Source organism: Urocitellus parryii, chromosome 11 (genome assembly GCF_045843805.1).
Source record: "Urocitellus parryii isolate mUroPar1 chromosome 11, mUroPar1.hap1, whole genome shotgun sequence".
In the NCBI taxonomy this organism is placed as follows: domain Eukaryota; kingdom Metazoa; phylum Chordata; class Mammalia; order Rodentia; family Sciuridae; genus Urocitellus; species Urocitellus parryii.
This window is the reverse complement of record NC_135541.1, coordinates 24,942,612-24,958,061: the sequence shown is the minus strand read 5'-3', so window position 1 is coordinate 24,958,061 and position 15,450 is coordinate 24,942,612. Positions and strand designations below refer to the sequence as shown.

General features: G+C 44.9%; 1 protein-coding gene and 1 pseudogene across 1 annotated transcript; one reads left to right on the top strand and one right to left on the bottom strand.

The window, feature by feature from the left end:
- The first annotated feature begins 397 nt into the window (after positions 1 to 397).
- On the top strand, positions 398 to 4,927 carry Mycl (MYCL proto-oncogene, bHLH transcription factor). The gene is made up of 3 exons (XM_026393465.2): positions 398 to 478; positions 845 to 1,349; positions 4,319 to 4,927. Exons 1-3 carry the CDS (start codon positions 398 to 400, stop codon positions 4,915 to 4,917), a joined length of 1,185 nt encoding a protein of 394 aa, XP_026249250.1. The 3' UTR covers positions 4,918 to 4,927.
- A 5,117-nt stretch (positions 4,928 to 10,044) lies between these two features.
- On the bottom strand, positions 10,045 to 10,675 carry LOC113186111 (programmed cell death protein 10 pseudogene; annotated as a pseudogene).
- Between the last annotated feature and the right edge of the window lie 4,775 nt (positions 10,676 to 15,450).

The following is a 15,450-nucleotide window of genomic DNA, read 5'->3' as shown; positions in this document are numbered from 1 at the left end:
CCGGGATCCGTGAGCGTCTAAGGATTCGCTGCTCTACCAGGCGACCCCGGGGCTGCATCACCTCGCCTCCAGCTCTGCTCTCCCCAGCGTGCAATTTATTTGGAGGCTACAAGGCGTAGAATAGAGCCAGGGAGTGCAACCAGGAGGTGGGGATGTCCCCACCTGTCGACTGGCGGGAGAGGGGCGGATCGGGGGCGGAGCTTGTCCCTTAGGACCCACCTCCCAGTCCCGGAGCCCGGAGCGCGCGACGAGATATAAGGCAGCCGGGAAACAATGCGCCTGCAGCTCGCGCTCCCGCGCCGATCCCGGGAGCGTCCGAGCCGCCGTGCGCAGGCGAGGCGGGGAACGCGCGCGCGGGGCGCGCTCGTGAGTGCGGGCCGCGCGCTCGGTGGCGCGCATGTGTGTGTGTGCGGGCTGCCGGGCTGCCCCGAGCCGGCGGGGAGCCGGTCCGCTCCAGGTGGCGGGCGGCGGGAGCGAGGTGAGGCTGCGGGTGGCCCCGGCACGGGCGCGGATCCTGGGGGAACAGGCAGGCTGCAGACTGTCTTCTGGACACAGCGCGCCCCCGCCCGACCTGGCCGGGCCCTGGGAGCTGCGCTCCGGGCGGCGCTGGCAAAGTTTGCTTTGAACTCGCTCCCTGTAGCCTGGTCCGCGGCGTTGTGATCGTCTTCTCTTGGTACTCCGACCCAGGGCCAGGCTTCCCGGGACGCAAGGGCAGGGCGCGGGCGGGCTGTAATTCGGTGGGTTGGGAAAGGACGAAAGCCCCGCAGCTTGTGCGGAGGGACCCGGGTTGCCTCTTTCCTCCGCCGGCACCTCAGTCAGCACGCCCCCCCCTTCCCTCCCACAGGGAGCGGACATGGACTTCGACTCGTACCAGCACTATTTCTACGACTATGACTGCGGGGAGGATTTCTACCGCTCCACGGCTCCCAGCGAGGACATCTGGAAGAAATTCGAGCTGGTGCCGTCGCCCCCCACGTCGCCGCCCTGGGGCTCTGGTCCCGGCGACGGCGACCCAGCCCCTGGGATTGGCCCCCCGGATCCGTGGCCCGGAGGGGGCGCTGGGGACGAGGCGGAATCTCGGGGTCACTCTAAAGCTTGGGGAAGGAACTACGCTTCCATCATCCGCCGTGACTGCATGTGGAGCGGCTTCTCTGCCCGGGAAAGGCTGGAGAGAGCGGTGAGCGACCGGCTCACCCCCGGCGCGCCCCGGGGGAACCCACCCAAGGCGCCCGCCACCCCGGACTGCACTCCCAGCCTTGAAGCCGGCAACCCGGCGCCCGCCACCCCCTGTCAGCTGGGCGAACCCAAGACTCAGGCCTGCTCTGGGTCCGAGAGCCCAAGCGACTCGGGTAAGGACCGCCCGGGGCCATCTAAGAGGGGGGCGCCCCATAGGTGACCAAAGCTCTACCACTAAGGTCAGGCACTGGCTTTTCTCAATCCTTCTCCGTGGCCTCCCCCTTTTCTGCCTGAAGCTCCCTGTATAGCCCCTAGCAGTGTCTGTCTGGCACGTGGGTGTGTTGGTAAACAGTTTGGAGAAGTGGGGAGGGAGCCAGCGTCCCTCCGATGATGATTGGAGCCCCGGGGGACAAGGGGTGACATGGTGAGGGTTGGCGCTTAGAGAGGACAATACTCGGGTTGGACTGTAGGGGATTTCTGTCCTTGGGAGGTTGGAAGGGGTCCTTTTAGAGTCACTCCAAGCTTGACGCTTTTTTTTTGTTTGTTTGTTTCCCCCGATATTCTTGGGAAACTCACACTCCCCTTGGGAGAGAAGAAACTGAGGAGTTTTTTGTACAAAGCAAAGCCTTCATTCTGTTAAAAACCTAGATCTCCTGCCTGCTTTACGTTAAAATGCCAATAATGCCCTCCCCCTGCACCTCCCACTCCTTACCACTTGTGCATTTTCATCATCACCCCGTGAGACAGGGGAGAAATGAAGGTTCCCTGTTAAGGGATGGAAAAAATGAGGCTGGGAGATAGGAAATTACTAGAAATGAGGCCCAGCTTCCTGCCATCCAGCCAACTTCTTTTCCTAACCCTCCATCCCAGTCAGGCACCACTTCCTTGATGATTAGATGATCACTTATCTGAGAAGGTCTACACTGTGCCTGATGCTTTGGTCTAAGATAGAAAGGTATTCTAGTTCCTTTTCAGTGTATCTGTGGGCTTCAACTACTCTCTTGCATTCAGTAAATGTTCACTGGTCCTACTTTGTGCCAACCCTCTGGGCTTTGTACTGGGATCATGGCCCTAAAGCTCCACTCATTCCTCCCCCATCCTTGATGCAAGTGCAAACTTTGATGAGGGCAGACCGGAGCATCCTATGCCACCAGATTCTTATCCCAACCTCTTAGACACTTGTATCTATGAGAAATAGTGGAAAGACGCTTTTGTAGGGTGTAGATTGAGGCTAGCCTGCATACCTACATAAATCAGGACAGAGAAAACTCACTGTAGCTTTTAAGAATAACTTTTATGTGAACATTTGAGAGGGAATTAGGGAAGAGGGCATGGAAATTGTCATACCCTTAAGGAAGAAAATGAAGATAACAAGAAAAATTAAAAGTCACCCCCCCAAAAAAAAGGTCATTTTTAACCTGCATTAAGGTCATTTTTAACCTGCTTTCTTGTTACACCCAAGAGGTTGTGTTTATTTAATGTCTGGAATGAGAATCTTGAGATCAATAAAGATGTATCTCTACAAAGACTGGTGGAGTGGTAAAGTGGAAAGAGCATTGTTTTAGAGGGCTAATTTTGAGATCCAGAACATTACAAAGGTGATATGTGAACTTCGTGATCCAGACCTCAGTTTCTCTTTTTGCAATGAGGGGGTTGTACTTGTACTTGATTGTCCTACTGAGGGCTTTTACTGGGTAGAATAGATGCTGCTCTCTGAAAAAGAGGATTGTGTATTACATTTTTTTTTCTTTTTTAGATAGAGGCATCCCAGCCATGAGGTTTGAAATTGAAGGTTTGGGATGTAGGGAAACCTCCTAAATCATTTTCTGACCTGCCCTTTAACCCGAACCTGTTTGTGGGCTCCTGGTTCACTCTCAGGCCACATGGCCTAGAACAAAATGCAACAGATTGCAAACAATGGGGGGGGCGGGGAGTGTGATTGACGGCAGAGCTCAGCCAATAGGAGTTAGGGGCTGGGTAAAACAGCATTCCAAACACAGCCTAGCCAGCCAATCACAGGCTTTGGGGCCAGGAAGGCTGAATGGTCAGGTTTTATTAATGGAGAAATAATGCGATTGTCCACACAATGGAAGCCTTCCTGACAAAGGGGCTCAAGCTTCCTGATATGCAAAAGAGGCTGAGAACGGAGCTCTTCTGTTGTCGGATGGGAATGCATTAAGGTGGCCTTCTGTGTGGGGTCTGCAAAATGTGGAGAGCAGAAGGGTTTCCCCCCAATTGTCTCTCCCTTGGTTGGGTTAATCTAACAGACCTTCTAGCCAGGGAAGGATAAGGATACATTAGGTGTCTCCAGATACCTGGTATTTTGTCAGGGTATCTGGGTCATTCTGCTGCTGCTCATTCTCTCCCTCTGATGCAGGTTGCTTGGAAATGGTCGCTACCTTTGTGAAGTTCCTGCAGCTTTTCCCGACCTGTGATTATGATTCCAACTCTCTTCTGGACCAGAAAAGGGGGTGGGGTAGGGGACCTATTAATGATGGATGACTTAGAAACCCATTGAACCCAGGAGCAAAATAGTCCTAAGGGAAAACCTTTCCCTCCCCTCTGTGGGTGAGGAGGGATAGTTGTTGCTCTCCCTCTCTGAATCTTCAACTGAAAAGATGGCAGAATAGAGAGGTGGGGGAATAATAGGATTTATAACTTGTGAAAAGTAACAATTCCCAAGTGCAGGCTGTGCTGGGCAGGAACAAAGGGCAGCTCTGCCCACAGACCCCTCATTTACAATTCTGATGGGGCATGAAAGAGCCCGACTGGGGAAGATCTTTATAGCTAAACTTTGTCCCAGGCCGGTAGCTCTTTCTCTCTATCCCCTCAGTGGGGGAGGGGAGAGCCTTTACAGACTGGGGGCTTTTGGCTTGGGTCTGCCTTTTGTTCTTATCTAAGCCTTGCTTTGCAAAAGGAAATTGGAGAATATTTTTCTTCTTGCTTATTTCCCCTCCTTTCCTTCACTCTGCCCTTACCCCCATGAATCAGCTGTCTTTCTCCTCACTTCAATTTCTGGATATCTAAATTGGGAAAATGTCATCTATCATTCCTAAGTCCCAGCATAGAGAGCTAAAGCTGTAGGAGCTACGTATGTTTCTCATGGGATGTATTTCTTTTCTTGATCTCTCCTCTTGGACAGAGAGTGAAGAAATTGATGTTGTGACAGTGGAGAAGAGACAGTCTCTGGGTATACGGAAGCCAGTCACCATCACGGTGAGAGCAGATCCTTTGGATCCCTGCATGAAACACTTCCACATCTCCATCCATCAGCAACAGCACAACTATGCTGCCCGTTTTCCTCCAGAAAGTTGCTCCCAAGAAGAGGTTCCAGAGAGGGGTCCCCAAGAAGAAACTCTGGAGAGAGAAGCCCCTGAAGAGAAGGAGGATGAGGAGGATGAAGAGATTGTGAGCCCCCCACCCTTGGAAAGTGAGACTCCCCAGTCCTGCCATCCCAAACCTGTCAGTTCTGATACTGAGGATGTGACCAAGAGGAAGAACCATAATTTCTTGGAGCGCAAAAGACGGAATGACCTCCGCTCTCGGTTCTTAGCCCTGAGGGACCAGGTACCCACCCTGGCCAGCTGCTCTAAGGCCCCCAAAGTAGTGATCCTGAGCAAGGCCTTGGAATACTTGCAAGCCCTGGTGGGCGCTGAGAAGAGGATGGCTACAGAGAAAAGGCAGCTCCGGTGCCGGCAGCAGCAACTGCAGAAAAGAATTGCGTACCTCAGTGGCTACTAACTGACCAAAAAGCCTGACTCTTCTGTCTTACAAAGACAGAGTATTTTTTAACCTCCCTTTCCCCTTTAGTAATTTGCACATTTTGGTTACGGTGGGACAGTCTGAACAGTAGATCCCAGAATGCATTGCAGCCAGTGCACACACAATAAGGGCTTGCATTCTTGGAAACTTTGAAACAGCTCTCCCTCTTTCCTGACTCATGGGAGTGCTGTGTCCTCTCTGGCGCCTTTGGCTTCTCAGCAGGCAGCTGACTGAGGAGCCTTGGGGTCTGCCTAGCTCAGTAGCTCTGAAGAAAAGGCTGACAGATGCTATGCAACAGGTGGTGGATGTTGGGGGTGGGGGGGTCCAGCCTGCATGAAATCTCACACTCTGCAGGAGCTTTAGGCTAGGAAAGGATGCTCCCGCTGGTGTCTCTGGGGGTGATGCAAGGACAGCTGGGCCTGGATGCTCTCCCTGAGGCTCCTTTTTCCAGGAGACACAGGAGCTGTCTTGGGTGAAGGCAAGCTCACAGACTTGAACAACATGGACCATTACCTCACTGTCAGACACTTTACAGTACCTAAGGAGTGCAAATCTTTAGTATATATTATGTTAGGCGACACCTCTCTACCCACTCTGAATGCTGCGATCTTGAGAACATTTAAAGAGCTTGGCCTCAGATTCTTTGTCTTAGAGCCCTTTGGGCCCTCTCTGAAGGAGGGACCTTTCTGTCCTTACTTAAAGGACTTTTTTGACTCATTCTGCCTTTGTTATGCAATAGGCTCTACAGTGCCCTTTCCCACAGGTCAGAAATATTTCCTCCAAGAAACAGGAAAATGGATCCTGGCTTGGGGCCTGGGAAAGGCTTGGAGTCCTGGCTCATGAACTTGTTCCCTGCCCAGGTGTTTTACAAGGGGCATATGAGGCCCATCATGGGATCTTTTCTCAAGGCAGATATAAGGCACCTCAGAAGGAAGCACTCTGTAACTCTTCCTCTTTCTACCTACCTGCCTCTCATCTCAATCCTTGACTCCGTTTGAAGTTCTACTGGAACTGTGCAAACCTGTCCTTCTCATGCAACTCCAAGGAGCTTGCTGGCTCTATAACCACCAACCTGGTTCCCTGATAGTCTGACATGAGTCAGATCCTTTTCCCAGAATCTGGGCCTTACTGAGGTTCTGAGAGCCATTAGGACTCATCCAGTGCTCCAGAAGGTGGACTTATTTCTTGGTGGGTCTTAAAAGCTCCTGCAGGAGCTCTGTTTAACCAACCATAATGGATTTTGCCCCAGCTGGACTCTCTAGCTCTAAGTGGAATCCAGGTACAGCCTCCAATCTGGGAAAGTCACCCAACCCAGCAAATGTCATGTGGGCAAGCACAGGAACCCCTAAGCCTGTCCTGGAAGAAGGATCAGCCTCTCTGCTGCCCAGGACAGCAGGTGCCTTCTGGCTCTGGGTTTGGAATTGGGGAGGGGGGAAGGAAAGCACAGTTTGAGGCTCTGTAAAACCAGCTGCTATTTCCAAATCCACTGTCCACAATGGTTTCTTTCTGAGTTTGCTTCCTGGCCTCAGAATCCCATGGAAGTTTTGGAACTAGCCACTCTACCTTCTGGAGCAGGATTTTCAGGAGCCAGCTGACTTCTGGAATTGTCTTAGGAGGACAGGTGGGGAGGGGAGTAGGTTACTAATGTCTCACCTTGATGGCTTGTGTTTTATAAGCTGCTGCTGGGTATTATGCTGGGGTGAGTCTTTTTTTTTTTTTATACTGTATTTTTGTATGCATTTTGCAAAGTGGTGTTAACTGTTTTTGTACAAGGAAAAAAACCCTCCTGGGCAATTCTGTTGCAAGGGTCTGATTTTATTTTGAAAGGCAAGTTTACCTGCAATTTTGTATTTAGTTGTGATTACTGATTGCCTGATTTTAAACTGTTGCCTTCTGGGACATCTTCTAATAAAAGATTTCTCAAATATGTCAGAGTTGTGGCAGCTTATGCAATGCCAGTCCTCCTGAATCAAGAAAAGCTATTTCAGGGTAGCCACAAGTGATCCAGATGGCTGCATTTCTCCAATCATGTTGCTAACCTGGTCATTCCACTCTGGGTTCCTAAAATGCCATTTCAGACATGTCTAAACAATGTAGGCTCAGTACTTGGTGAAAACAAAATTCTCTTGTGAATTGTAAAGAGTGCTGAATTTGTAAAGTAGGCTTGAAATCCCAGCACCACACTGCTGTGGCCTCTTAGCTTCGCCTTTCTGAATGCTTAGTTTCTTTATCTTTGAAATGGGAATAAATGCTATTTTCACATAGTGGTTGTAGATTTCAAATGAAGTAGACTTCCAACTGTTTTCTGAACTATAAAGCCTTATATTCTTTATGTTTTTACTTTTTTCCAGTATGGGGGATTGAACACAGGCCCTTGCATATGATAGGCTGTGCTTTACCATTGAGATATATCTTACTTAGCCCCCGCCTTTTTAATATATATATATTTTTTGTTGTTGATGGACCTTTATTTTATTTATCTATTTATATGTGGTGCTAGGCCAGTGTTGTACCACTGAGCCACAACCCCACCCCTGAGGCCCTTTTTTTTTTTTTTTTGGTACTGGGGATTGAACTCAGGGGTGGGACACTTAACCACTGAGCTACATCCTCAGCTTTTTTTATTTTTTTTATTTTGAAACAGGTTCTCATTAAGTTGCTGAGGGCCTTGCTAAGTTGCTGAGGTTGGCTTTAAACTTGCCATACTCCTGCTTCAGCCTCCCAATCTGCTCTGATTACAGGCATGCGCCTCTGCACCTGGCTAGCTCAGGTCCCTTTTATTTTGAGACAGGATCTCCCTAAATTGCCCAAGCTAGCCTCAAATTTGTAATTCTCCTGCCTCAACCTTCCAAGATGCTTGGATGGGACTATTTTTGTTTAGAGGTGTGATGAACTTTTGATGAGATCTTTTCAGTAACTCTGAGAATTTTCATTGCGACATGACTTTTTTCTTCCTCTATGAATGACAGGAAAATGAAGGCTTTCTTTCTTGCCCATATTTTCATAAACTTGCTGTGAATTCTACATGGGAGAAATGATCACTGACTTTTCCTTATGGGGCACTGCCTATGTCTAAGTATTCTGCTCACTCTTTCACATTAAGCCCCACCAAGAGTTGCCAGGACTAAAGATGAGCAAACTGAGGTCCTGGGAGTAAACAAAACTAACCAAGGTCACACAGTTATACTAAGTGAGCATGTTGGGGTTTAAATGCAGCTCTGCCTATCTCCAGAGCCAGAGGTCTCAACCACTACATAATAATTATCAGCTTGCTTGGTCAGCATAGGGTGTATGGAGGAAGTAAACATGGAATTCTATCACTTTAAACTACTTGCTGGAACTGTCTTTGGGGTCATTGCGCCTGCCACCTATTGGGATGAAGTAGAGCAAATGTTCTATGACCAGCTACTATGTAGCAGTTGTTGCAGGGTTTGGATAGTTTTGCTCCAAAGAGGCCCCCTCTGGGACTGAAAATCAAAACAAAACAAAACAAAAAATTTTCTGTTTGGAAAGGTCACCAGCATTAAGATGAGAGGCCTCTTGGCCTCTACTAATCCCACCTTATAGCTGGGGCTCAGGTTGGTATTGCTTACCTTAACTCCTAGGGTCAAGAAGCTACTCTCATTCCTCATATTTATAAGGTACCCCTCACCACAACCTGGTAAGTAAGCAATATCTGCCATATGGAACTCTCATACTCAGGGAGTTTTCTGCTTCAAGTATCATAGTCAAATCTGGATCCCAAGCTGCTCAGTCTCTTATCAGGTCAACTTTCCACTTGACCCCACACTACCCCTACTCACAAACTGAGAATTGAAGGGGATGTTTTATAAAAATAGACTTGGAATAGTGGAAAACTTTTCTTAAAACTCCCAATTTGTTATTATTATTATTATTATTATTATTTTCAGTGCTAGAGATTGAACCCAGAGCATGCTACCACTGAATTACACTCCCAGCCCTATCCTCCTTTTTTAAGGCCATTTATCTTCCTTTTTTTTTTTTTTTTTTTTAAATGGGGATTGAATTCAGGGCTTTGCATTTTGCACATTCAAAGTGAGCATTTACCACTGAGTTATATCCCAGCTCAAGGCCTTTTATCAAGAGACTACTAATTTGTAAGACTTTTCTCCCTTTACTAGACCTCCACAGAATTCATGGGCATTCAATAAAATGGCGGAGACCCTTGGGGACAGGCACTGATGCCAGTTGTTTGCATATCTTAATCCTTAAAATAACTAGTGATCGAATGGTGTCAGCCCCATTTCACAGATAACCAAACTGAAGCTCAGATATTTAAACCATTTGTCTAAGCCCACACAGCTAGTACCAGTTGCCTGGCTCCAAGTTTCTGCTCCTTTTGAGTCAACTCTGCTGAGAAATGATTGGGAATAAAGCCATCTCCTGGGGGGAAAGGAGGGTGTTTCTGGAATGTGAAGTATTTTAAGCTCCTTCCTAGCTCATTTTTACAGACTCCTACCTCTATCTTTGTCTGAAAATAGCCAGGAGTTTATTCCTGGGCTTCAGTGAACAATTTCTACAAATTAGGTTGATCTCTGAATAGTACACCTAAGGGACTACATGCCCAACTTGGCATGTAGCCAATAAGGAGTGGCTGAGCAGTCATACTTGATATGGGAAAGAGAGGCCATCCTTTCTATTAGCCAATAAAAGACTAAGGTGCCTTCTTTTTTTTAAAAAAAAAAAAAAAGACAGATGCAAACTATTTATTGAATATTTGCCACCAAATATTGTTAAATACATTATCTTGCAGCATATCACTTTCAAGTTAAAATGTCAGAAACAAACACCACTATTTACAATTCTTTTAAGGAATGTTATATAATGACACATTGAGGCATAAATTCTTTTGGCTTATAATTCTTTAAAGAATGATAATAGGAAAAGTGATGCAAAATCTTCAGTGTGAGATTATGATTAAACTACGTTTTATAAAAATATGGTGTAAAATGGCAATAATCCCATTCAACATCCTGGATTAGATCCCTTCAGGAGGGACTGATAATTTATACAAACTTTAAAATTTACAGATTAAGGCAGTTTAACACTGCCACTGAGAAGAACATCTCTCACCATATTCAACTTTCAGGCCACAGTTTTGAAGGTCTGAAGTATCAAGTTGGTTTGATGAATTAGTCGGTTGGCACTTATGAACATAATTATTGCCTTGCCATCTTTAAAATATGTTTTCAGAGTATCGCTGAAACTTTTGGAGTACTTTACAAATTCTTTCTTTTTGGTTCAAGTGCCCTGCTGTTTTGGTATTGATATTTCTTGAAGACATTATTCACTGTATTAAGAAGTTCTTTTATTGCTATATCCTTGATTGTCTGCAGAAACCTCACTCTGTCATTGATCTCATCTGGGATCTTACTGAGAATCTGTTTAAGTGCTCGTGCCTTTTCATTTAGATCCTGGAATTCTACTCTGGTAGCTCAGTCATATACTCTTCTATATCGTCAGCTGCCATTCGAAGAAGGGACTCTGTGAAATTAACGTCTACACTTTTTCTCTCTAAAATTTTCATAATGATATCTTGTGTGAGACCTGGATTTTCTTTTTCAGCCTTAATGAAAGCAGCTCTCAGTGTCTGAGCTGCAGAAAAATTTACTATTTCTAGCTCATTGAATACAGGATACATGACTGTATAGAGGTGCATAGAAACCATAGAAGTGGTCTCAGTTTCATTCTTCATCTCTTCCATTGTCATCCTCATTCAAAAACCAACTACAGTAGAAAAAGAAATGCTAAAATGAAGAGGAATCTTCATTCACTGCAATATTTCTTCTCTTTTTGTGGATTATAAAACAGCTGGGCACAAAACATATACAGACCAGCACTAAGGCACTGACTTCACCTCCCACCTTTGGAGCCCTCTTCAACCTCTGATCAATTCACTCCTTTGACACTGGAAGGACCTCCTAAGGTGCCTTTTTAATCCTGTCTCTAATGGCAATTGTTTTGGGGGAACTGAGACAAACTAAACTATCTTAGATGAGCTGAATTTGTCTGAAATGCTTCCAAGGTCAGGATATTCCAGGATATTCACTTTAGAAGGGAAAAGAGGATGAGAATACCTTTTTTTTTTTTTTTTATGATTAGGCATTTGTTTTTTTTTTTCTTTTTCTTTTTTTTTTCCAGGTTAACTTCCAATATTTAATTTAATTTTATTTATTTTTTATTTTTTTATATATTTTTTATTGGTTGTTCACAACATTACAAAGCTCTTGACATATCATATTTCATACAGTAGATTGAAGTGGGTTATGAACTCCCAATTTTTTTTGTTGTTGTTTTTTTTCTTTTTTTTAATTTTTATTGGTTGTTCACAACATTACAAAGCTCTTGACATATCATATTTCATACATTAGATTGAAGTGGGTTATGAACTCCCAATTTTACCCCAAATGCAGATTGCAGAATCACGTCGGTTACACATCCACAATTTTACATAATGCCCTATTAGTAACTGTTGTATTCTGCTACCTTTCCTATCCCCTACTATCCCCCCTCCCCTTCCCTCACATCTTTTTCTTTTTTTATTGTTGGTTGTTCAAAACATTACATAGTTCTTGATATATCATATTTCACACTTTGATTCAAGTGGGTTATGAACTCCCATTTTTACCCCGTATACAGATTGCAGAATCACATCAGTTACACTTCCATTGATTTACATATTGCCATACTAGTGTCTGTTGTATTCTGCTGCCTTTCCTATCCTCTACTATCCCCCTCCCCTCCCCTCCCCTCCCCTCTTCTCTCTCTACCCCCTCTACTGTAATTCATTTCTCCCCCTTGTATTATTTTTCCCTTTCCCCTCACTTCCTCTTGTATGTAATTTTGTATAACCCTGAGGGTCTCCTTCCATTTCCATGCAGTTTCCCTTCTCTCTTCCTTTCCCTCCCACCGCTCATCCCTGTTTAATGTTAATCTTCTTCTCATGCTCTTCGTCCCTACTCTGTTCTTAGTTACTCTCCTTATATCAAAGAAGACATTTGGCATTTGTTTTTTAGGGATTGGCTAGCTTCACTTAGCATAATCTGCTCTAATGCCATCCATTTCCCTCCAAATTCTATGATTTTGTCATTTTTTAATGCAGAGTAATACTCCATTGTATATAAATGCCACATTTTTTTTTATCCATTGTCTATTGAAGGGCATCTAGGTTGGTTCCACAGTCTTGCTATTGTGAATTGTGCTGCTATGAACATCGATGTAGCAGTGTCCCTGTAGCATGCTGTTTTTAGGTCTTTACGGAATAGACTGAGAAGGGGAATAGCTGGGTCAAATGGTGGTTTCATTCCCAGCTTTCCAAGAAATCTCCATACTGCTTTCCAAATTGGCTGCACCAATTTGCAGTCCCACCAACAATGAACAAGTGTACCCTTTTCCCCACATCCTCACCAGCACTTGTTGTTTGACTTCATAATAGCTGCCAATCTTACTGGAGTGGGATGGTATCTTAGGGTGGTTTTGATTTGCATTTCTCTGACTGCTAGCGATGGTGAGCATTTTTTCATGTACTTGTTGATTGATTGTATGTCCTCCTCTGAGAAGTGTCTGTTCAGGTCCTTGGCCCATTTGTTGATTGGGTTATTTGTTATCTTATTGTCTAATTTTTTGAGTTCTTTGTATACTCTGGATATTAGGGCTCTATCTGAAGTGTGAGGAGTAAAGATTTGTTCCCAGGATGTAGGCTCCCTATTTACCTCTCTTATTGTTTCTTTTGCTGAGAAAAAACTTTTTAGTTTGAGTATGAGAATACCTTTATTGATCTGGTAGGTGTTAGGAGTGACAGATGTTCCTTTCTAGGAAAGAAATAAACAGTTGAAGCTGTATGTGGTGGTTCATGCCTATAATGTCAATGACTCGGGAGGTGAGGCAGAAAGATCACAAGTTTGAGAACAGTCTCAGCAATTTAGCATGGCCCTAAACAACTTTGCAAGATCCTGACTCAAAAAACAAAAAGGACTGGTAGGGGCAGGAGTTGTAGCACATATGAGGCACTGGATTTGATCCTCAGCACCATGTAAAAATAAAATAAAGATATTGGGTCCACCTATAACTAGAAAGTATATATATATATATATTTTTTAAAAGTGGAGGGACTGGGAATTTGTTTCAGTGGTTAAGTACCCTGGGTTCAATCACCAGTAGGGAGGAAGCAAGTGAGCAAGCAAGCAAGCAGGGAGGGAGGAAAGCAGGGAGGAAAGAAAGAAGAAAAAACAAAAAAGAAAAACCAGTTGGGAGACGATTGATGACTGGGTGACTGGGGAGGAAGAGGAAGGTATCTAAACGTGCCAGCTAAATCTCCCTTGGTGTGTGGATATTTCTACTGTAAACCCAGTGGGCTGCTTTTGATAATGTCTATTTATTTAGAACTACTCACACCAAAGAGATCAATTGTATTAATGTTACCAGTCCCTTGGCAAGGAAATGTAAACATGTTCTTAAAGTCTCTAATCAGGCGTGTTATTAAACGATTAACCTCAGTGCCAGGGGTCCAGTATGTGCCTGGATTGCCTTTAAACTTGCCGGAAACAGTATGGTTAAGTGGTCACCCACACCCAACTGATCTCAGTTCCAAGTCTTGACTGTGCAGTTTTCTAGCTGCATGACTTTGGGCAAGTTATTAACCTTGTTCAGCTCCAGTTTTCTCATCTATGAAATAAGTATAAATAATAGGACCTCCTCTGTTGAGTTGCTGTGAGCGATGGTAAGTGCTCAGCAAATGATTAGTCTTCTTTAAACCATGTTAACAAGTCACACCTAGAATACAGATTAGTCATATTTGAAAGTGATGGACAGAAAGAATTGTCAAAACAAGAAATCTTCCCAGAAGGAGAATTTAAAGCGAATGGATACACACATTGATACCTCAAGGCGTGGCAAAGGGAAGCAGTAATCAGGTTAGGGAGATTGAGATAGAGAAGGAAGGGAGGACAGAGACTTGAGCCTCTGGTCCCTAGTGTCCCTGGCCCATGGTGGGCAGAGGCTGTGTGTCTGTAATGTGTTGAACACACAGACTCTCCATTGCTCTTCATTACACACAGGTGGAGCCAACTGACTCCATCCAGTTAGTAAGTACTCAAAGCAAATCTTGTTAAGGCAGTGATGCTCAAACCTGAGTGTGTCTATGCACCCCCAAGAGTCTGCTGCAGTAGGTCAGGGCCAGGAATTTGTACTGCTAACAGGCCAGCAGGGTAATGGACTCATGAGGTCACACTTAGAGGAAAATTGGTATAAGTGTGTAGATTGGTGTCTGCAATGATAAATGAGGTTATAGTTTCTTCCCTCTAAAAGTTTATGAGCTTGCAAAGGTGATTACGAAAGAGGGGGCTGGGGTTGTGGCTCAGCGGTAGAGTGCTTGCCTAGCGTAGGTTCAAGCCTCAGCACCACATAAAATAAATAAATAAAATAAAGGTATATAAAAAAAGATGATTACAAAAGAGGCAATGTATGTGTCAAACAAGGATTCCTAAGAAGGGAAAGATTTCCTAAGAAGGGAAAGAAAACTTCATTTGCTGGAATCATTGGGAAAATTCCTATTGGAGATTACTCAGACTAGAAGTACAGCTAAGATTTGGCTAAGTGAAGAGGAGGAGGATGTCCTGAGGAGGAGGATGTCTTAGGTTGTAGGAACATCGATGGCAAGGAGCAGTTGGGAATGATGTATCAATCTTGGGGAGGGGGGAAGAATCTGGTATAGTCTGATTTGCTAGCTGGGTAGTCTGATATTTTTACAAAATGAGGGCTATGCCAGGTTTTGAAGGGAATCCTTTCAGAAGCAAACATCCTCTTGCAATTTTGTGAAATAGGGAAGTCGGGGGGAAAAACTGATTGTGGTTTGGAATACAATGAGATTGAGGTGATGGGGTCATCCAAACTGAATCAACCAACAGAAAGTTGGAAGCGTGACTTTGGAGCTTTAGAAAGGGATTTGAATGAAAAAACATCACCTTGAGACTTAAGAGATAAAGATGAGTAAGGATCTGGCCTGGGCACAGTGGTTCATGCCTATAATCCCAGTGACTCTGGAGGCTGAAGCAAGAGGATCACAAGTTTGAGGCCACTGTGGGAAATTTAGCCAGAGACCTTGTCTCAAAATAGAAAATAAAAAGGGCTGGGGAGGGCTGGGGCTGTAGCTCAGTGGCAGAGTGCTTGCCTAACATGCATGAGGCACTGGGTTCGATCCTCAGCACCACATACAAATAAATAAAATAAAGGCATTCTGTCCATCTACAATTTAAAAAAAAAAAAAAAAGGGCTGGGGACATAGCTCATGGTAGAGCATCCTTGGTACGTCCCTGGTTCAATCCCTAGTACTGCCAGAAAAAAGAAAAAAAAAAAAAAAGAATAAAACCCAGATTGTGAAGTCACTAGAGAAAAGGAGAGAGCTTGAAGGAGTCATGAAATTAGAACTGGAACTTAAAAAGGGAACTCTACTCTCTTTCTTCTCCTTACTTGTTTTAAAAAATTTTGATGTCC

Excerpts from the sequence above, each read along its gene's own strand:
- Mycl (XM_026393465.2), top strand. The coding sequence starts at position 398 with ATGTGTGTGTGTGCGGGCTGCCGGGCTGCCCCGAGCCGGCGGGGAGCC. Across the intron at positions 479-844 it reads TGGCGGGCGGCGGGAGCGAG|GGAGCGGACATGGACTTCGA; the intron begins GTGAGGCTGCGG and ends TCCCTCCCACAG. Across the intron at positions 1,350-4,318 it reads CGAGAGCCCAAGCGACTCGG|AGAGTGAAGAAATTGATGTT; the intron begins GTAAGGACCGCC and ends CCTCTTGGACAG.